Below are 22,857 nucleotides of genomic sequence, written 5' to 3'. Positions count from 1 at the left end.
AGTCGGTGTGCGATTCCCCTTAAGGGGAGAGCCCGTTGAAATTGCATTATTAAGTGCAGTTATTCAATCCCATAATGTTCAGCAGTAATGGTTGTGTATAACCGATGTACCCTTAACGGCTAGCCCCTACTGTCATGGTCCTGCCTTCTTATCATAGTTTTTGCTCTTTGTGGCAGGATCATGACAGCCCCATGTGTTTTGTGTGGTAGCACATGGCCTTTGTTTTGGGCTGTGCGCTTCCCTGTCTCGTCTTTTGACCCCGTCTCCTTGTTAATGATCTTATTATTGTTTAATTCATGTCACCTGCATCCTCACCATTTACACCCCTATTTAGTGCCCTTGTGTTTGCTTTCCTGGTTCGTTTTGTCCCTGTGACTCCATGTTTCCTGCCTCCATAAGTTTTGTCAATTGTTCTGTCCCCTCGCGGGCCTTTTTGTTACGGTCAATAAAGTTTTGTGTTTGAACCGTCTCCAATTGGGTTCTACGCATCGTGAATCATGACAGCTACCTCTTTAATGTGAAATGCATGCCAAATGAACTCCCGCGTCTCGACACAAGATGGCAGCACTTCCGCCGCTTAGTGTCTGAATTCACTCACTCGTATTTATTCACCCATTCAAGAAGACTATTTAGCAAACAAACGTAGGGAGAATAATGGTATAGGGGGCTTTTTCGAACACAGCCAATGTAATTTTGCTGCAGGCAGACAGGGTGTACAAGTGTGTTACAGAGAAGCACGTTTTGTATAGGCCTAATTTAAAACACCTTTACTTATGATGCAAGTCTTTTTTCAGAAGTCACAAAAATTTGCTAAAGACAAAAATAGCTAATTTTGTTACTAGGTGCTTTTTGAAAAAAAGCTGCGCGGGTAGTCTCAAAAGTTGCATCACTGAATGCGACAACAAGCTATAATTGAAACTCCATAATGAGCCATTCACATGGTGCTAAAACAGCAGGATGGTTATGTTGTGCACATAGCACAAAAACATTCATGTCTCATTTAATGGGTAAAATACACATGAAATAAGAACACATTCTTCGTATACGTAACCCAAAACATTTTTCAAGTATGTTATTATTGTAACAAATGATACTTAAATGCTACTAATGGTCACACATAAAAAGACATAAATAATGATAAAAGTTATAAATAAAGACATATGACAAAGATGTGTGAATAGTTTGCTAAGTGAACAAAGACGTATGGAATGGGGCTGTTTGCAGTAGATTACATTCGAAAATGATGAAAGACCTGCCATAAACCATGGTCACCACTAAGAAATGCAAAATGTTTGCATCACAGACAATGACCCATAACACAAACAATAGGACTCTATGTGAGTAATCGGATAAAAGCGTGTGCCAAATGCATAAATGTAAATTACATAGCCAGAGGGAAGACGAGCATTAGCATATCTTGTGATGATTTCAGCTAATCACAACCATCATTATCTGTGCAGACAAACTCGAGTGAAATATCTCCCACTGACTTGGCATACTGAGAGGAGATACAATAAAAACCTGCTGTAACATATGTTGCATTTAAAAACTAGTTTTCCCACTCGGCTATCCATCTCGCTTAACCAGCACGGATGTCCTTGGTCAAATAGCTTTACTAGAAAAGGTCATGCCGGTTGATAGATTTAACCAGCTCATTTTACTGATGAACCAGCTATAACCCCAAACCAGTCCTAAGCAGGTCTTTTTAGAAGGGAAAAAAGATAAACGCCATGAAATTAGTTCATTTATTTTCGAGAAGCATGCATTTATTTATTTATAGAAGAGAAGGTGGAGAGAGCCATACATGGAAAATAAAGAATGAATCAGACTCATTAGTGACTGAGAGGTGTGCTATTGATTGTGCTATAAATCACCAGGCTGATGTGTCCGTATGTTGAGTATAAATTGAGGTAATAGATCCTCGTTGAAAGTATAATTTATAATCAGTACCTTGAGACAACTTGTTCGGTTTCTGAATAGAAAAAATGAAATTTAAACCATTTAAAAAAATGGACACATTCACATTAATAAAAGGACCATTCACAATAGCACTTCACATTTAACTGTTATGCCATCACCACATGTGTGTTTAAGGATAGCAGGTGTTTGCAAATAAAAAAAAAATAGTGGATTTATAAGGTTTGTAAGGTTACTCTCCTAATCTACCCATGGCCCATCATTCCATCTGCCTCTTCACACACCAATCATTTAAAGAGCTGACACAGCAGCAAGCTCTGGACAGGAAGTGTCCCTGTAAACTGAACATCTTAAAAAACATACTAAGTGGTACTTTTTCATAGATTAAAAGTATAAAAGGTATTGCCTCTATGGAATTGTCCCCATAAACCACATACCAACGTAAGTGTGTGCGTGTGTGTGTGTGTGCATGTGTCTTAAGATACATGAATCATCTTTGTTTCCTTTCTACCCCAACCAGAAAGTCTTTGAAGGTGTATGCTGTAGGTTTCTGTGGCCTTAAGCAGAGTTTCTGATTTGTAAATGGGAAGCAGGAACTGTCTGTTTCTGATCATATCATTAAAGTCCTATGTTGCCCCCCATTATTGTTATTGTTACCAAGTTTTGCTTTCTTGCAACCAAAACAGCCCCAAAGTACTAAAATGTACCATGTGATTGTACTTTACATTCTCAGAAAAAGGTACAAAGTTGTCACTGGGGCGGCACCCTCATTAAAATAGTACATGAAGAGCACATATTTGTGTATGCTGGTACTAAATGTATACATGTTTGTACCCAAATATTAGGATCTTTTTAAATGGTGGTAGTTTTTGTACGATTTTGCCAAACTGAGAATATATAGACTTAAAGGGACACTCCACTTTTTTAAAATACATTTTCCAGCTCGCCTAGAGTTTTGGAATCCATTCAGCTGATCTCAGGGTCTGGCGGTACCACTTTTAGCATAGCTTAGCACAATCCATAGAATCTGATTAGACCATTAGCATCGCGCTCAAAAATGACCAAAGAGTTTCAATATTTTTCCTATTTAAAACTTCGTGTACTAAGACCGACAGAAAATTAAAAGTTGTGATTTTCTAGGCAGATATGGCTAGGAATACTCTTATTCTGGCGTAATAATCAAGGACTTTGCTGCCATAACATAGCAACTATCAATAGCTGGGGACTATTTTCGGGCACTGCGTAATATCATTGCACGATACACAATCAAAAACAATGTATCTTCAGAAGAGTCAAGTATTAAATAGAAAAAACTGGAGTGTCCCTTTAAAAAACATTATTTTAAATCCATACATTTCTGTATTAACTCTTTCCCCGACATGTTGTCTTGTCAATTTAGAACAAATGCTTTTCTGCCAATGATGCTTCCCTGTTTTTACTGAGATCTATATTTCCGCTGTTGTCCACTAGGTGGAGCTCTACCCAACCAATTAAACACTTAAGCATCCACTTATTCAAAAACAGTAAAAACTCTGTGTATTTTTTAATTATCGTTCTAAATCTGATCACTAACAAAAGTCCTTTGCAAAAATGACATTATTTCAGCTTTTTTGCTCAAAATTTTGTATTTTTGAAGGAACCTACCCATATTTGAGAGGTAATAAAAAGAGAACAAATGAAGATAGGATGATAGGATTTTTTTTTGTTTGTTTGTTTAAAAGCAGAGGGTCTGTTCTTTCATTTGATATATTGTATGTTTATATATTTATTGGAGAAAATTCTGGAAGGCATTAAACTTAAAATCATAAAAAATGCTGGCGGGCAAGTTTTTTTTAGACGCTGGTGGGGAAAGAGTTGATGTGACTACACTTTAAAAAGTAAAAGTTGGATCAATTAATAAAATTACTTCAATTTGGTAATACATTTGTAAACTTAAATTTTCTCACTTTAAGTTGAAAATGTTTCAATATTTTTAGTGTTAGCAAGTAGAGCAGCTTTTACTTTTTACAGCGTACAATAAATTACCGCAATTTTACGATTAGTTTTTTAAATTACATTTCACTTGTTTTGTTAAAGTATCTTGAATCTTTTAAAGTTTTAGCGTCTGTCTGCAAACATTTAAATTCTTGTAAGACCCATATGAGTTACGGCATCCACATGTCAACAGCTGTCTCATTTGTTTCAATTTTATTTCCCTTGGGAAGAAACAGCAACAGTCTATCAACACAAAATTGACACGCCTCTCTCCATCTTTCTGTAGATACGGTAGATGATGAATTGGAGATGACGATGGTCTGTCATAGGCCGGAAGGTCTGGAGCAACTCGAGGCACAGACTAACTTCACCAAGCAAGAGCTACAAGTCCTTTACAGAGGTTTCAAAAACGTACGCTGCCTTAATTCAAGCTTCATTGCAGACATTTACTTTCCTCGAATTTCTTATGACACATTTTGAAATCGTTTCATAAGCTGATAGTGTTGTAATGACTTCCTTTATGAATCATCATATCTCATCTGCATATCCAGTCCCTCTGGTTCTATTTGCCGTGTGTCATCTATCTTTAAAACTCTGTAAACTCGAATTGTTTCCTTCTGCATTATCCAACATGTCACTAATCATTACACGCTGGCCTGCAGCAACACTCAACATAGTCATATTTCACAACACAAGCATTCACATGCTGTATTAGACACCCATCATGCAACACACCCACACAGCAGCTCCATTTTTTAGTATTACCCCTTCATCATATTTCCAGCCATGCTAAAATAATGAATCAAAGAATGGCTTGTAAAACAGAGTAAGCTTATTGATATGATTTTTTTGTGCATAAAATTTTTCAAATGTTGCCTATCCAGCTACTCAACAACATCTTATTTATTTTTTGTTACATTTAAATTTAAAATTATTAAAATATAATACACATTTTCTTTATGCTTTTTAAATATTTTATACATTTGTAAATTAAACAATATCTTATCAATATTTTTATAATTGTAAAATAATACGGACACCTTGGACCCCTGCAGTTATGTTACTGACCACCAGGGGGCATACAGTCTGTGAGAGCTGTACTTTTGCCAATATGGCCAATAATATAAACTTCCTTTATATCCCCAGGAGTGTCCAAGTGGAGTAGTGAATGAAGACACCTTTAAACACATCTACGCACAGTTTTTTCCTCATGGAGGTATGTTACTATGTAAACAGACCCCATAATATGTCCATACCAGAGATATAAACACTCTAAAAAAACAAACGGTGCTATATAGCACCAAAACTGTTGATTTGAATCGTAACCATAGAAGAACCGTTTTTAGTGCCATATAGCACCGGTGAAGAACCGGTGAAGCACCTGTGTTGAACCATATAGGGGCCATATAGCACCACTATAGCACCACATTTGGTTCTACATAGCACTATATGGTTCTACACAGGTGCTTCACCGGTGCTTCACCGGTGCTATATGGCACTAAAAACGGTTCTTCTATGATTACGAGCAAAGAACCACTTTTGGTGCTATATAGCACCGTTTGTTTTTAGAGTGAAGGTCCTCATATTGTTGTTATTTTCCAGATGCCAGTACATATGCACATTATCTCTTCAATGCATTTGACACCAAGAGTGATGGATCTATCAAGTTTGAGGTACAAAACAACGCTTGTGCATAATAATATATACTTTGTATGTTTCTTACATCATTAAACAATTGCTTATTTTTTCTGCATGTCTCTCTATCTCTCTTAGGACTTTGTGATGGGACTGTCAACACTACTGCGTGGGACAGTCAGAGAGAAACTTGAATGGACATTTCATCTTTATGACATCAACAGAGATGGATTTATCAGCAAAGAGGTGTGTGTGTGTGCGTGCGTGCGTGCGTGCGTGTGTGTGTGTGTGGCACTTCTATAAAGCTAACATTTATTTCAGTTACCAACTAATGTCATTCTGTTCCTCATAGGAAATGACAGAGATAGTGAGGGCCATTTATGATATGATGGGCAAGTACACTTACCCTGCTGTAAAAGGGGACGTACCGAAGCAGCATGTGGATACTTTCTTTGAGGTCAGTACTAAGTTTGGATTAGGTCAGAATGTGTTAAATGTCAGCAGAAACTAAATTCATTTTTACTCTCCTACAGAAAATGGACAGAAATAAAGATGGGGTTGTAACGTTGGAGGAATTTGTCATTGCCTGCCAGGAGGTAAATTCAGATAGTTTACATAATTAGAAATGATTTACAAGCTCTTGTGTGGGTCGCTTAACTTATTTACATTGTGCTTTAATTCAAAATATTATAATATCTATCAAAACCATTTATTGTATAGTATAAAATTGCTATTAAGAATGATATACCGATAGAGCAGCGCATTAAAGGATTAGTACATTTTCTTAAAAAATAAATCCAGATAATTTACTCCCCACCATGTCATCCAAAATGTTGATGTCTTTCTTTGTTCAGTCGTGAAGAAATGATGTTTTTTGAAGAAAACATTCCAGGATTTTTCTCATTTTAATGGATTTTAATGGACCCCAACACTTAACAGTTTTAATGCAGTTTAAAATTGCAGTTTTAAAGGACTCTAAATAATCCCAAATGAGGCATAAGGGTCTTATCTGGCAAAACAATTGTCATTTTTGGCAAGAAAAATAAAAAATATGCACTTTATCCCACAACTTCTATTATATAGACCGTTTCAGCGGTAACAACATAAACAAGCCGCTGTCGCAGTCCGCACGTAACTTCCGGTAAACTCCGCTAATAATAAATAACAACAAATTCTTTAAACATAGTTTATTTATATAACAAGCAAACAAAACAACACATAGATTACCTAGGAAACCAAAACATTTGTTATTTTCGACGAGGCATTTGTTCAAGAGATCAGTTTAGCAACCAGTCAGACCATTAAAAAAACGAAACCGGAAGTAAGGTTCGGATCCAGACGTGTATCACGTGCGTCCGATGAAACCATCTATAGAATATTTCGTGAGGTCGCGCTGGCGCATCACAGGACCGGAGGAAGACGAGAAGTTGTGGTTTAAAAGTGCATGCTTTTATTTTTCTTGCCAAAAATGACAATCGTTTCGCTAGATAAGACCCTTATGCCTCGTTTGAGATAATTGAGAGTCTTTTGAAACTGCAATTATAAACTGCATTAAAACTGTTAGATGTTGGGGTCCATTTAAGTCCATTAAAATGAGAAAAATCCTGGAATGTCCTCTTCAAAAAACATAATTTCTTCTCGACTGAACAAAGAAAGGCATCAACATTTTGGATGACATGGTGGTGAGTAAATTATCTGGATTTTTTTAAAGAAAATGGACTAATCCTTTAACAATGCAAAGGTCGTTGGTTTGAGAACACACAAACTGATAAAAATGTGTAGCTTGAAGCACTATAAGTAACTTTTTTTATTAATGTGTCTGCCAAATGCATGAATGTAAAGTGAAAGCAATTTCCTTAAAGTGTACACAGGGGTAACATACTGGATGTAAACCTCTGCAGTGCAATGAGATCCAGTTTCATTGATAGATTATACTGCCTCAGTGTGGTCAAACTGAAGAACTGCATGTCTGTATTCATTCTAACATACATTTTCTCTTCTCTCTCATTTCTGCACAGGATGAAAATATGATGAAATCCATGCAGCTCTTTGAAAATGTGATGTAGGGCTTTTCAACAAGAAAATAACAAAAAATAATGGACTACATATAGAGAATATTGTTGAACTGGGGGACACTGTGAGATGGACAGATGCATGAGTCTGCAGTCTTTCTATTTTTTGGCGTTGTAATATATTTAATATTATTTCCTGTAAACTGTGATATTTTCGGATGTTACCAGCCAAAATTCCACGTTGATCCATCTAGCCCTATACAGACAGACCTCCCAACAGAAGACTGCATACTGTATGCTTGACAGCTATTGTGTGATGTCTGACTATTGGGTGGCCATCATTACCCTTCACCCTCCTTCTGTGCAAAAAAAAACATCACTCTGAACATCTCAGGCTTTTCGTTTGCTTGACCCAAGAGCTCAGGACTCTCCATATGGTCTCCTGAAATTGCATCCAGCAGGCATACGGCCTCCTTTGCTTGCTTTCTTACTAAAAGAGCTTGCATGATAAAAAAAACTGTGGATATGTTTCTTATGAGTTGCTTGAAAATAATGTTGGCCTTCAAATATCAAAGTTGAATTTTTTTAAAGCGTGAATATATATATTTTATGATTTATTTATGGCTTATGTGGGATACTTTGTGTCTTGTGTTGTCGGTCATTGCTGTCTATAGTTCATCTGCTTATGTCTATCTGTCCCAGTACCTATTTAGCAATTTTTATCCTTCAGATCATACTATACAAGGTGGCACTAAGCCCAAAGGAATGTGTTTATACAGGTTTTACTATATTTGTGACGTTTTACAATTTATGTCACAAATATAGGGGAAACTAATGATGAAAATGAACATTTAAAGTGGTCCTTATTATGTTCATATATCGGCCAATAGAGTTAAAAACAGGTCAGAAAACAATTCAAATGTCTATGTTTGTGTGTCTGTATGTGCAAGTATGCGGATACAAGGAGTATTTAAGAGGAAGTATCGCTCTCGACTGTCCCCTGATACCGTTCCGTACTTTTTTTTCAAAAACAGATGATTTATGTTGATGGCAATCATTATAAACATAAGCTATGTATATATTTGTAAGTATGGTGCCACATGAAGAAATGTCCAACGAGGCGAATAAAAGGAAAATAAAAAATAAGATATGAAATTACTGTAAATCAGTTAAACCTGATTAAAAGCATTTGTGGAATAACCATGCATTTGAGTTTGGTTTATTTATTATAATTAGGAATATTATTATAGAATTATTTGTAAATTGGGTTTATGTTAAATGTTGGTACATACATGTATGTTTTAAAAATGTACACATTAAAGGTTTTAAAGTGGTTCGTTTGTAATAATATTAGAATAAAAGACTTCAAGAGATCATGTATCAGAGGTGTAGTTGTACATTCAACCACGCCTCAATCTTTACATAGAGCTCTGTTATTGGCTGGACCGGATGCTCGTCACAGTAATGGGCGGGATATACACAATGTGGGCTCGTGTGTCTGTCCTCCTTTCTTCCAGCCGAAAGGAAAGCACGACACACATTTCACCCTCCATACAGACGCTGAAACAACATATCAAAGATGGATCTAGAACAAATGGGTCCCCAGACTTTCCTTTACGGTATGTAATACATAAATGCATTTGTCAGATCGCGAGCACATGAAACATTAACGGGTTTATGCGCAGTTGAAGTAAATTGAGAGTGGCTTAAAGTTGGGTAACTTAGCCTTCTAATTAATCAAAGTTAAGTTATATCACCAGATCACAAACGGTTTGGCATCGCGTTTCATATTTAAACTGCATTGAATGGGCTCTGAAACCGGTCTCAGAAAATGTAACACATGCATTAAGTTGTATGTAAGTTAGCATAAACTAGCACTTGCTAATCGGTTACTAAGCGGTATTATAATGGTAGTCAGCAGTTGATCGACCACCTTTTTAGATGTATTATTTATAGCCTAAATTGACAAGTTTAAAGTAAGTTTATATTTCACATCCACGCTCACATTTAGAGCAAAAATCACTCGTGTCTAATCGCACGCGTTCTTTTAACACGTGCACCGTCCTGGGCGCTTCAAAATGGCGTCACTGTGCTACACGTGTTGGATCAGAATAAATAGCGTTTCTATTAAAATGAAATAAAAATCAACCTGTATGGATTTCTATTAGATTTACCAAGTCCTGTATGTTGTGGTGTTTTTAGGATAAGACCGCTTTAATATGCTTATTTTATTTTGACCGACAAACGTGCCCACGCTGGTTCAAAAACTCAACGTTGTGGTTAGGCTAACGTTACCCTATTTAAATGTCTTAACACTGAAGTTATTACATTGTTTATCGTTACTCGTACTAATATCACTTCGTCCTCGTTATTCTGATCAAACAGAAACCATTTATGCAAACGTCGTCACATGTTGTCTAGTGTTTTAGTTAATGCACAACGACACAGCATTTAGATTTGTAAGTTAGTAGCATATTAATGTTTACCCATTTTAAATGCTTAAGTAATAGGCTACTTAACAGCGCAACGTGGTTTCACGTGTTATGCTGGCTACCAAAAACCACGTGGTTAAATCCCTTTCATCCCACCCAACATGCAGAAAAGAATATACGCTTATTTTTTGGCAGTTAAACCACGTGGAACAAATACTATAGTACACTTTAGTATTTGCTATATGATAAATTTTAGTGTTTTGCAGTAATTACTACACAATGTTAAAGGTATAGTATACTACTATAATGTGTGTTGATGATAACGTTACTGTAGTATACTTTAATATGGTAGGATTAAAATTACTGTAGTATCAACATTTTTCTATGGTTTACTACAGTATATACTGAATTATACTACGTTCATTTTTCTTGTAGGATTGATCCATAACTGGTTTATTTTACAGGTTGTGAGCTGAAGGCAGGAAAGGATATCATTTTTAACCCAGAAGATGATGATTTTGATCATCAGTTGTCTGTCAGAATGGTGGGTATGGTTTGCAGCTACAAGTTGTAACTTAGTAGTTAAGTGCTTCATGTAACTTTGTTTTATTAACATTTATAATATTTCATTTCTAAAACTTCTTATCCCATTTATGTTTATGCAGGCCTGTGTCGATCCCACAACAAAAGATGAACTGAATGTTGTGGAAATTGAAGGACAGGACGTAGAAGGTCAGAAAGTAAAAGCAGTACTGGCCACACTCAAGCCTTCTACCCTTCCCAGTGTAAGTTCAAGCAGTTGTTTTTTAAATTGATGTATGGTATTATTTTCATATAATTTGCGTTCATATGTTGGCATTGCTGTTGTTGATTGTTTTTTTCCTGTCATATTTATAATGCAGGTCAGTTTGGGTGGGTTTGAGATCACGCCACCTGTTGTGTTCCGGTTACGCTCTGGGTCCGGTCCAGTTCATATTAGTGGACAGCATCTCGTCAGTAAGTGTTTCATAGTACTGCGATTAATAAAGATGTCTATTTTACTTGATTAAAGCCATGCATTAGCATTCCCGTTCATCTCAGCGACATGGCTAATCTTGCTAGCTATTTGTTTTTAAGAGCCCGCATGCATTGATGCATATAGGCGTATATGTATATTTCATACGTATATTTTGAAATATAAAAAACTCTGTGAGTAGCACTGTTGCCTCACAGCAAGAAGGTCCCTGGTTCGAGCCCCGGCTATGTCAGGTGGCCTTTCTGTGTGGAGATTGTATGTTCTCCCTGTGTTAGTGTGGGTTTACTTTACTAAAACATGGGCATGCCAAATTGTCCCTCCCCCAACCTGTGTCCAGATTAACTTGTCATGCCATGAATACAGCCATAGATGCTGGAATGGCATAAAGGAGGAGTGCTCAAATTTCTTTGTTATTAGCAAGTTTAATAACTGTGGCCATTCACAGTAAGCATGTGAACATTAATGATCCAGGCAGTACCACAGTGCGAGCTTAGATTTTGCCAGCAGATTTCTTAAAAGTATCATCTTGTTTCTTTCAGTCATGGGAGGAGACCAGTCTTTTGATGAAGATGATGAGGCAGAGGAGGAAGAAGAGGAGTTGACAACATCTAAGAAGAGGCCAGCACCAGCAGCCCAAAAACCTTCAGTAAGTTCTGGGCTTTGAGTTTTTTAACAGCCTGCATTATGCGATCACTTGTAATTCAGCTGATTGTTTTTTTTTTAACAATTTTAATCTTGTAGAAAAAAATGAAGATGGATGTAGAGGAAGACGAGGATGAAGATGATGAGTAAGTGTTTTATTACGTTTTTGTATTTAAACTGGTATCAACTTACTTTTTTATGTTTGACCGTACTAATTTCAACATTTCTTGTAGGGATGATGAGGAAGACGATGAAGATGATGACGATGAGGACGACGACGAAGATGATGATGAGGAGGATGAGGAAAGTGAAGAAGTGACACCTGTAAAGGTAAGATAAGCCAGTTAGGCCCCACAAATCTTGTTCGTTTGTGTAATTTGAAATGCATGTTCTGTAGTTGAACAACTCCATCCTTGTTGTCTTAGGAAAAGAAGCCAGCAGCTAAACCACAGACCCCTGCACAGAATGGAAAAGGACCAAAGCCCGGCACACCAGCTGCTAAACCGGTTAGTACCTCTCTCATTACACATTGAGTTACAGCATCTCGCCTTAGCTCTTAAAACTGATTACCTATAGTTTACCGTACATGTCTGATTTGTTGTGACGTGTGCTTTTACAGAATAAGACTCCAGAAAAGAACAAGGGGGACAAAGCACAGACGCCCAAAGCACAGTCACCCAAAACACCACAGCGAATTTTTACCGTCCCAGAAATCAAGGAAAAGATTAAGGCTGCAGTTGAAAAGGTTTGTTTTTGAACGTCTCTGTTTTTGATGGCATTTATTGTGGAAAATGTTTGACTAGGCTGCAGAGTAAAAAACTAACCGTAATCTTGATGATGCTTCACTTTTTTTATATAGGGTGTAGCGATGCCAAAACTACAGCCAAAGTTTGAGAACTATATAAAGAATTGCTACAAAACAACTGATGCTAAGGTATGTACTTTACTAAATCTTATTGGATGGCAATATAAATGTGCATTCTTGTATCTAACCATTTTGTTGTTTCTCCAAGGTCATTGAAGAGCTTTGGAAATGGAAACAGACTCTTAAAGAGAAGAACTAATTGCCATATTTTGGTTAAATTATTTTTCATGACCCATGATTTTACTGTTTTCTGGGAGGGAACCTGTATTTTTTTATTTTTCAACCCCAACCTTGAGTTTTTTCAAATCCGTGCCATTCCATTCATAGAGACTCCGATCATGAAATTTGCAGTCCAACCTCTTCTCTGTCATGTCATCCATGGACTGTGGCCTTAAATTTCCAGGCTTTTATTCAAGTGAGACTCATCGAGCAGAAGATTTTGACCCATCTCTCAGGCTTACTGTAATTTTGTATGAGTTTTTCTTCTCTTCCCGTCCGTAGTTTTTTTTTTTTTTTAAATGACATGGAAACGATCGCCTGCTGTATTATGATGGCATGTGTAAGAGAAGCTTGTTTATTGAAGTTTGGCTTGAGCTGTTTTGTTCCAGAACGGTTTCAATGAATCTTAAAGAATTTCAGTATTTCAACAGTTCACTTTATTTTTAAATGTTGGTATTCTGTAACTATAAATTGATGTTTGGGATAGATTTTTGCAAATTGTAAAGAATCCAAATGTCAGCAATGTATATTGCAGTTAATATCAAGAGTCTGCATTGACATCTTGGCAGCACAACAGAGACTTTTGAACCTTTGATTAAAATTCAAATGTGAATTCTCTTCATCTTGTGTGACATTACTATAGTCAGCCTTTTGAAATGTAAAGCAAGTGTTTTTACTACGGTGCAATGGCTAATATTATATAAACATTATGGGGCCGATTCCTGGACAGGCTTTACCTTAGTGCCAGACTATTTGATCTGCCTTAATGTAAAGGGGGTCATAGCATGAAAATCAGACTTTTTCAATGTTTAAGTGCTATAATTGGGCTTCTATCAGCCTAGAAAATGGGAAAGATCAACCCAGTGACTTAGTTTTGGTAAACCATTCTCTACATATGTGTAAAAAATAGGTCATTGAAATTTGGCTCCCTTTGTGACGTCACAAGGGGATAATACCGCCTTTAAATCTGCATTATCCAACCACAACGCTGCCATTTGGTTCAGAGATCAGCTCATTTGCATTTTAAGGGACACACCCAAAAGCAGCACATTTTTGCTCGCCCCTACCAAGTGGTAATTTTAACATGCTATAATAAATTATATATATGGTATTTTGAGCTAGAACTTAACATATGTACTCTTATGAAATTCACACTCTAAATACACTTGGTACTGACAAATCTTGACACATATTAGTGACATTGTTTTTTGTACGGTTTCTTTGTAAAAACTACTTAAATGTCCTAATATAACGAAAGCCTAGCCCCCCCCCGCTGAAAAAACAAAACCATTACCGAAAATTCTAATGGTTTCCATTAAAATACCTGTTTGAATGGAAGCCATTTATAGGAACCATTAGCTTTTGCCACTAAAACCACTACACTTTAGTGTGTTTTGGGCCATATTCCATTAGAACCAATACACAGAACCAGTACATACCATTAGAGACCAACAAAGACCAATACACTGTAGTGTGTTTTGGGCCATATTCCATTAGAACCAGTAAAATTCCCAATAAAACCAATAGAATTTCTGTGATGATGTGTATTGTTTTATTTTTTAGCAGGGCCTGGATTCATCTAAACCCTGTCCAGGAATCCGGCCCTAGAAGGAATACCACCCTGCAAAAAAATAAAAAATAAATAGAAACCATCATACAAATTCTACTGGATTTATTGGTTGTAATGGAAACTGTAATGGTCTCTGTGGGTCTCTATTGGTATGTGTTTGGTTCTATTGGTGGGGGCATTAACTCCTACTGGAAAATGCCCCAAAACACACTACAAAAAAGGAATTTTGTTGTGGTTTAAATAGTAAAAGCTAATGGTATTTTAATAGAAACCATTAGAAATTCTGTGATGGTTTCTATTGTTTTTGCAGCAGGGTAAGCATATCAGTTTGTTAGATTATATGGACACGTGACCATTTATTTTTTACCTAAATATCATAATCCACACCTTAACGTTATTATTACAATACTTAAATGTTCTGTTTAATCATTGGTAAAAAAAATATGTGGAAATTGTGTGGCTCTCAAGATCCAGCAACGTCGTGACTCGTGCCCCACATTCAGTAAGTTTGACTCTTGCAGTTTTCCCACTCGACATAAATTAAATATTACGTTCATGAAATTAAAATGGTGGCAATAATAACACATCACTGAAATTATCTACTAAATTATAAAGCTGTTTGGTTTTTCATTAAAGTAAGTCAACTCAATTGTATAGACTGCTGCGCTTGCACGTAATATCCGACAGAGGGCGCTAAAGCATTATTGAACTATTAATGCTGCAATAACTTTTTGGGTAAAACAATACCAAAATCAAGCAATTGAGCAAGAACATACGACACCTGAGGTTCACAACAACATCCTCTTGTCACCTTACCACGCCACGGTATGCTTAAAATAGTGATTTATAATATGAACTGTCGGTATACGAATGCGCGGGAAAGACCAGTTTGACGTAATTTCACTTAACTTACAGTAGAGCCTCGTGGACTTCCATTTTTATGTTTTAAAAGATATAAAGAGGTTCGCGTCTTTGATGAATCCAGCTGAGTGACTGTAGGAGTGATGTCATTGCTGTAGATTTACACTTCCGGTGTAAATATTCTTAGCATCGACTCAATATTATCAAAGGCTTTCTCGGGTGGCCCTGACTCAGTGACTGTACTCTATTTACCCACCATATCAAAGCGTCGACCTGGCACCGCGCTAACCATCTGTCCGCAAAGAGCCGTGGCAAGACTCCACAGGTTCACCCTGCGGAGACTTCAACAGCATTATAATGTAAGGAGTCTGTTAAATCACTTTATAATGGACACTCCTCCATTTACCCCCACCCAGCCCTTTAAAACAGGTCAGTTTCCTAGAGTCAGCACTTTGGAAGTAGGGGGTTGGTTGCGGAGGGCATAAAGGCATTTTTATGGTCCCACAGGATCTCGCATTTATCTGCTTGAGGACATAAGTGCTTCTTTGCTGTGGCAGGCATAATCGACTACAGGCAACTACCAGGGCTCAGTGTTTATTTGTCGATCAAGTTGTGTAGCACGGTGGTAGACTTGGGTGGACCTGGCTCTGAAAGCAAGGCATTACTCTCGAGAAGAGTGCTGCCTGGGGATTTGGAAAATGCCTCTCCTATGCCTGATCCAAAAGCATTAGGGTAATAACAAACTAAGCAAAACACACAGTTTATGTTAATGCCAAAACAGAATGTTTATTACTTTTTGTCTGCTATTTACATATTTATCAAATACAAAGTATGATACACGGTTTGGGATGCAACAGCGCACCTTTATCACAGGAGCATCCAACATCCACCTGCATGTAAATCTTTTATCTTAATGCATTCTTTCCCTCGCCGGACACTTGTGTCCCAGCATCGTATTCCGAGTTTCCCTCTGAGCTGTTTGGAATTGATGCTGAGCAAATCTAACGGATAAAATAAATTGCAGCTACTCTGCGCGAGCTGGACGATACATGCTATTCCTCAAATGGTTTGGATGTGCCTCCATAAAAAGTAGCTGGTTAGCCCTTGGACCCTGAAAAGGTGAATCATGGTTTAATACCCAGGTGGATAATTCAGGAGGGAAACTTGACAGGAAGGATGATTTGAGAGCATGTGTTTCTATTTGTGTCCTGTTTATGTGTTTTCACAAATGGCCAGATGGGGGGCATGTAAGGTTGTGCAACTCGGATGATAAATAATTGATCAGATGTTACTTCTGCATTAATCTTGTGCGGCTCTGAGTGGTGGAGAAACTACACAGGGGTGCGGACGGACAAATGGATGGTGGAGAAGAACGTGGGATCTGTAATGCGGCTGTTAGTCCGTAGGTTAGTGGAGTGCTGGAGGGTCAGCGGAGATGGCCTGTTCCTTTCTATAGGTCATTGCCACTGACCCTAATGGGAAAATCTTCTGTACACACACACATCGTTCATCAAGTCCATATTTTTTTCTGCAGATGCTCCTAAAATGCAGAACCATTTTATTTATGTGAGCTCGCCTGCTGTGCGATGGCCAAAATAAGTTCCTCACTTTTTTGTGGAATGGAAAGGTCTCTCGGCTGCATGGAGATAAGGTCAACCAGCATCCTGGTCCATCAAAAAAACCGAGCATTGATATTCATACAAGTGAGGTCACACCGCCAAGCTTGCCACTTTCCTCGCTGGCCCAAGGCTGTAGATTTTGAAGGGCAAACAGTGATGAGTTGTGGATGCAGAGCGGGTCAGATGGAACCGAGTCGGACAAGGACTTCTGAAAGGCGTCGTGCTGGAGTTGGATCATCAGGCGATTGGCCTGCTGGCGTTCTGCCTCCCTCTCCTCTGCCGTCTGGCGTCTGGCATTAGAAATGGAGAGAAGAAATGAGTTCAATGAAAGATAAAATGGACAGTAAATAAAATTAGATATTCTTTTTACAATGCAAACAAATCTGGTTATATTTACACCAAGCATTACTGGGGTGAATCCATCAAACAGCACTAAATTGTATATAAGCAGTGTCATTCACTTGAGTAAGCAATACACTTCACGTGCTAACATCTAAATAAACAAATTTAATCAAGTCAAAATATTTAACATCAATCTAATGCATCAAGTTAAACTAACAAAATAATTGACCTTTTAAAGGAACGAATCAGTAATCGTGTGATTTTTTTGCTACACTAAATAATATTAATATTAATTTGGATCTGCCGATATTTTGAATTTTTATTAATAATTTTTTCTACCAGTAATTTCTCTATTACTTCGTGTCTGACAGACAGTAAAATGACCAATCATTATTCACTTTTTAACATGACATTATGTCACACAACTCACTATAGTTCAACACACTTATTCAAACAGTACTGTGAGATATCAGATCCATATTAATTGTCTTGTAAATAATGTTTTAAGAACTTTAAAAGGATACACTGTAAAAAAAATCTGTAGAAATTACAGTATTACTGTGAATGACTGGTAACTAGCTGCCAGTAACTTACTGTAGATTTTACATTTATGTTATTTATGGGCAACAGTTTGTTCAAAGTTAAATAAACGTGAAACATTTTCAGTCTTTTATCTTCTACAGTAATTTTCTGGAAAACAGCTGCATAATTACAGTAAATTTTTTACAGTGTATATTTATAAATGTTATGCATAACAAATGTTTTTTTAGTTTCACCAAATTTCTGTATTTACTGTAATAACATTTGTTTTATATCGGCTTCATATCGTCCCATTGGCCATACAGCTTTCTTAATATCGGTGGACCACTAATATATATATTGCATTACCAATTTGTTAAACTTTCATGCAGCATTACATATTTTTTACAGTGTAGTTGAATTTGTGTGATTTAGTTCACTTGTAGTTTATAGATCTTCTGGTTTAAAATATGGCACATTTTTAACATACAGTATTTGCTTTAAACATTTTTCCTTTAAAAAAATTCAAACAGTATTTACTGCTGTGTGATTCCTGACACTAATTAGATTTATTGTGTTTTAATATTAAATCTTTTTTATATTTCCAGGTGCAGATTCAGTAGATGAAATTCCTGCAACTAGAAGGACATGCCAACGGTAACTAAGGTCATGGGTTTGATGCAGAGAACTGTTTTTAATGTGTGTTGAATGCATTGTAAGTCTCTGGATGAGTAAGTATGATAAATAAATTAATATAGTAGTGTTATATTATTCAAAAAGGCCTAAATCATATAGCCAACCATTTTCTGCTTAATTCAATTATTAGTTGGTGTTTGTGTAAAGTTTGTAAAAGTATATAGGCTAATGAAAGTTGAATTTTAACTACATTTTCAGGGAAAACCATGAAAAATGTGTATTTGGGAATTTAATTGTAAGTTTGTTCTGTTGTGCTTTGTCATCCAAGCCTGGTTACATGATGCATATTTTAATCTATTTGTCTTAGTTTTCTCTGTTTCATTATGATATTAAGATATTACATGAGTATTAATATCTCTTTTTCTTTTTGTCTCACCTCCACTTAGTCCTGCGGTTCTGAAACCAGGTTTTGACCTGGGCGTCTGTCATCTTCAGAGTTTTGGCCAGGGCGGCTCTTTCAGCACTAGCCAGATATTTCTGTCTGTGGAAGCGTTTCTCCAGCTCACAGATCTGCACTCGGGAGAAGGACGTGCGGGGCTTCTTCCTCTTAGGTGGCGTGCGGTTCTGGTACGGGTGGCCGATACGCCGGGCCACTGTGAATGGGGTCAGAGCTGCTGTAAGTGGGAAGGAAAAAGCTAAGGTAAGAGATGGGAGGCCAGCAGGACAGGACAGAGTCTCACATAGCCTATGGTCCTATTTAAATAAGATTTCTTAGTAGAACAGCATACTCATACAATATCCAAAATCACCCGCCCACCCAAGATCTTTTTTATTTCTTTAAATTAATATTCAAAACTGCTAACCAATAAATGTATTTTCTTATTCCCTGAAATGTTGATTTAATTTAGATTTTTAAATATTGCAAGAACAGTGTGCCCAGTCCCACAAAACGAGATGCGTAACATTCCCATAATGAAGGAACAAAGGAAAATTGATTCTTTTAATATTTTAGGTTGGAAAATGCGCTTTTAGATCTTTATTTCCTTTCCTTGAAAGACTGTTAAGAAATAAAGAGCTTTTTCTACAGTGATAAAGCTATTGCTTTTAAGGCTTGTGAAAATGTGTGGTGATTAAACCCAAATTGCTGCCTCTTGTTAAACAAAAGGAAAACTGTGCTCTTCATATTTTTAATTACCCCATATCATCATGCACTTTTTAGATGTCAAATTAGTTTCAGGTGATTTATGTTATTGATTGAAACATGCTGGAAACATCATAAATAGATGGATTGCTTTTGCTCTTAGTATTTATTGAGAGGCCTGTGCTCAGGTTACACAAGTGCTTACAATCTGCACACAAAACATATTAATGTTGCATTAAATGCAAACAGCAGCTGTTCTCCTAATGATTGTATAGTTTATTCGTATAATTCAGTATATTGCTAATTTATTTATTACCTAAAAACACAGCGCAGAAGAGAGAGCGCCTTTAGGTGCCAATAAATAAAGCTTCTGAAATATTGATACGTCTTTCTAACGGCATAGCGTTTTGCATTTGCTACAGAATAAAGAAAGCTGGTGATCAATGTGACAGCTTAAAACTGTCAAGAGTTTACATTCATATGCAAAAAAGGTGTCTACACTAAATAAAGCATACCTCCCTATTTACTTAGCTGTGTTGAGTGAATAATAAAAACGCGCTTTTAATTATTATAAGGCTACTCTTATTTTAAATAGGCCTGTGCGTTAAAATTGCGCGTTTCGTATGAGATCTGTAAATTAGCCTACACGTGTGATAATTCAACCTTATTGTTATAAATGTTTTAAAAGTAAATTCTTGCAAAAATGTCTGGTAAAAGATGCTCACTTCCGCCTAAGCGGAAAGCTTTGAGTTGTTGACTCTCTGTTGCCCTTTTTCATCGTTTTTCCCCTAACATGATTGTAACCGGTTCAGGTGCTTCATGCTTTTACTCTGCCTTCACGGTCAAAGCTAAAACGAGTTACAGAGCCTCATCCATTCAAGCAATCTGCCGAAATGCAGGATCAAGTTTCCCAGGCAGACGGTGTAACATTTACGCGATCGAAACCTCCATCAATTAATTCTTATGATAGCGTTGACGTGAAAACAGCAGCACAGTTTAAAATAACTGCAATCACTCTTCACAGTTTTTATACACTTAGCCTGCGCTATTTGTGGGTTCATAAACACAGCTGTGTTGTGTGTTATCGCAGTTTAACGACAATAATAATGCTTTGTGTTACCAACTAGAATAATCAAAATAATAATCATCACGATATTTCAAACTATTTGGCAATTTTCTAGCTATTATATAGCCATAGGCCTACATGTCCTTGTTATTATTGTAGTATTGCTAATGTGTTGGCAATAGTAAAAAAAAATTTTACATAAAGATGTGGCTTTTCTTTTTAGTTTTCTCTTTTAATAAAGCCATCACGTGGAGACTTTGTATACAATTAGACTATATTAATTAAATTAAATTAAATACGGGAAGCATAACAAGTGTCCGTTGTCCAATGACATCAAGTAATTTCCCAAATTTAATTTGTTTTACTTGAATAGTCTTTAAATTCCGTGTTTCTTGAATTATATACTTTAGAAATACATGTACTTACTACCGACATTTTAAACATCACAGATACGTTTAATTTACATAAAACGCGCTGCATAGAAGTTTTAAAACTCTGTTTATTTATAATATCTAGGCCTATCCCAAATTATGAGATCTGGCGTTTTATTGTCATTGAAGGTAACATCAGAACAAAGTAGAAATACTAAATATTTATTTACCTGCAAACCTGTCTTTTGCGAATCGTTGACTGCTGTCCATCCAGGGAAAACTGAGGCTCCCAAGACCGGGTACTGCGCTTGCCATGGGTGGAGGCACGGCCGCGGTCAGGGGCCTGTGAGCCGGAACCCTAATCACTCCTCCGGGTGCAAGGGTCAAGTTCACTCCATATGGACTGGAGTCCTCGTATGGAGTCGCGATTCCGTGAAACGTGCCGGTTAGTGTCGTGTATGGCGTTGCGCTCGCTCCCGTTGGACTCCCGAGATGATAACTGCCTCCGCTCGTACTACTGCTGCTCGTCTCTGAACTATTCCTCGTCGAGTTCTGTTGTGACTCTTGGTCGGTACCGCTAAGTATTTGATCTATGCCGAAGCTGATGGGTTCATGTTGGGTCGGTTGAGATGTTTGACTGGTGCCACTTGGGCTGGAGCTTGGGGCTCGGTCCATCCTCAACACCCGAACCTTTCCAGCGCCTTTGAGTTTAGGCTATTCCACAGACAATTTAAGACTGTCCTAAAATTGCAAAATGGATCAACAACGCTACGTTTGTGTAAATGAGAATCGTCCGTATTATCTACTTTAGTATTCTATTAGTCCAGCAGGTAGAAGTCTTTACTCGAGATGGCTTGGACGCATTCGTCTGTGGATGAAAAGTTTTTGGCACGAGGACTTGGCAGATTTCTGGCACTTGCGGGGTCTCTCTCTCTCTCTTCCCACTGGATCCCTGCTCGGAGCTTGTGGTGCTCTTCTCTTCTTTGATTGGACAGTGGCGAATCTTTCTCTCCTCATTGGCTTTCATGTTGTTACAAGCCACGAAACATAACGGGCATTGTGACATCATTCTTTAAAAACGCAAATCGTTTACTTCTCAATTTCTGTATTGGTCTGATGGTCAAGCGTCTCTTTATTATCGACATGACAACATCATTATATTAGCTTACGAATTATATGTACATTTATTTATTGATATATTTATTTATTTATTTTCCAAAATAAAATATGGTGCCCATCGGGAAAATTAAGTATAAAAAATTATAACTGTTATTTAGGCTACCAAAATGTATAAACTTTTATTTTTACAAACTGTTACTAAATCTCAAATCTAAGTAATAGTCCCCTTTGCTTGTCTGTGTAAGAAAGAGATTCTAAGTGATCACAATTTAATCACAAGTCTCATTTGAGAAAAGCATCGAGTAAAATTTTTGTCATCTTGCCTAAATGAGAAAATCTAAAGCGACATATGTATTAAAACTTAGGACACTTTCTTATCTATTCAGGCTTAAAATAATATTATCAACAACAACAATTAAATAATTATAATGATAATAAAGAGAACACAATAATAGAGATCGTAATAAATCTTTTCTTTCTCTTCTTTGGCTATTAATAATTTGATATAGCCTCCAGGAACGGGAGGATTGTTTTTGACCTCAAAGCTGCCCTCAACCTTTTTTCTAATATGTCAATCAACTTCAAACTCTTTCACGTTCTTATTGGATGAAATAAGAACAAATTAAATATCCTATTTATTTATTTTTCTATAGGAACAGTTCTGACATAACTCTTTGATTCTTTATTGAAAATTATTGGAATGTCGTTGTGTTATTATAGCATAAGAAAATAAAGAAAATAATACTTATAATAATGGTGATAATTATTATTACTTTAATTATTATGTAGGACAATAACAATATAGAAAAGTTCCTAATTCAATATCCCAAGTTTCAATTTTATGTTTTTTATGTTTGTATTCTCCAGGTTTATTCCTAGTACAAATTCTCATTTGTTAAGAA

The 22,857-nt window shown here is 36.7% G+C and overlaps 3 protein-coding genes across 6 annotated transcripts in view; 2 read left to right on the top strand and 1 right to left on the bottom strand.

Annotated features, from left to right (window-relative positions):
- kcnip1b (Kv channel interacting protein 1 b) overlaps positions 1 to 8,743 on the top strand; it is a 51,765-nt gene extending 43,022 nt beyond the window's left edge. For all 3 annotated transcript variants that reach the window (XM_065290623.2, XM_065290625.1, XM_065290624.2), the window contains exons 2-8: positions 4,178 to 4,302; positions 5,038 to 5,107; positions 5,494 to 5,564; positions 5,665 to 5,772; positions 5,879 to 5,983; positions 6,060 to 6,122; positions 7,545 to 8,743. In XM_065290623.2, coding sequence (XP_065146695.1) covers positions 4,178 to 4,302; positions 5,038 to 5,107; positions 5,494 to 5,564; positions 5,665 to 5,772; positions 5,879 to 5,983; positions 6,060 to 6,122; positions 7,545 to 7,592 — 590 coding nt within the window. In that variant the 3' untranslated portion in view covers positions 7,593 to 8,743. The remainder of the gene's footprint in view (positions 1 to 4,177; positions 4,303 to 5,037; positions 5,108 to 5,493; positions 5,565 to 5,664; positions 5,773 to 5,878; positions 5,984 to 6,059; positions 6,123 to 7,544) is intronic.
- Positions 8,744 to 9,012: 269 nt separating this feature from the next.
- On the top strand, positions 9,013 to 13,329 carry npm1a (nucleophosmin 1a). 2 transcript variants are annotated; one of them, XM_073816039.1, is made up of 11 exons: positions 9,013 to 9,157; positions 10,435 to 10,514; positions 10,636 to 10,755; positions 10,873 to 10,966; positions 11,525 to 11,631; positions 11,727 to 11,767; positions 11,861 to 11,957; positions 12,053 to 12,133; positions 12,247 to 12,372; positions 12,487 to 12,561; positions 12,641 to 13,329. In XM_073816039.1, exons 1-11 carry the CDS (start codon positions 9,118 to 9,120, stop codon positions 12,689 to 12,691), a joined length of 912 nt encoding a protein of 303 aa, XP_073672140.1. In that variant the 5' UTR covers positions 9,013 to 9,117; the 3' UTR covers positions 12,692 to 13,329. The 2 variants fall into 2 exon arrangements, with proteins under 2 accessions (XP_073672140.1, XP_065146698.1); XM_065290626.2 differs by having other exon boundaries at positions 11,727 to 11,773.
- Positions 13,330 to 15,910: 2,581 nt separating this feature from the next.
- Positions 15,911 to 21,804, bottom strand: tlx3b (T cell leukemia homeobox 3b). The gene is made up of 3 exons (XM_065290773.2): positions 21,067 to 21,804; positions 18,695 to 18,932; positions 15,911 to 17,051 (listed from the first exon to the last, which is right to left on the bottom strand). The coding sequence occupies exons 1-3, from the start codon at positions 21,509 to 21,511 to the stop codon at positions 16,838 to 16,840; spliced, it is 897 nt and encodes a 298-aa protein (XP_065146845.1). The 5' UTR covers positions 21,512 to 21,804; the 3' UTR covers positions 15,911 to 16,837.
- Between the last annotated feature and the right edge of the window lie 1,053 nt (positions 21,805 to 22,857).

The sequence above is a fragment of the Paramisgurnus dabryanus genome, chromosome 10 (assembly GCF_030506205.2).
Source record: "Paramisgurnus dabryanus chromosome 10, PD_genome_1.1, whole genome shotgun sequence".
Lineage (NCBI taxonomy): Eukaryota > Metazoa > Chordata > Actinopteri > Cypriniformes > Cobitidae > Paramisgurnus > Paramisgurnus dabryanus.
The sequence above is the reverse complement of the archived record's forward strand: the minus strand, read 5'-3'. Positions and strand labels throughout refer to the sequence as shown.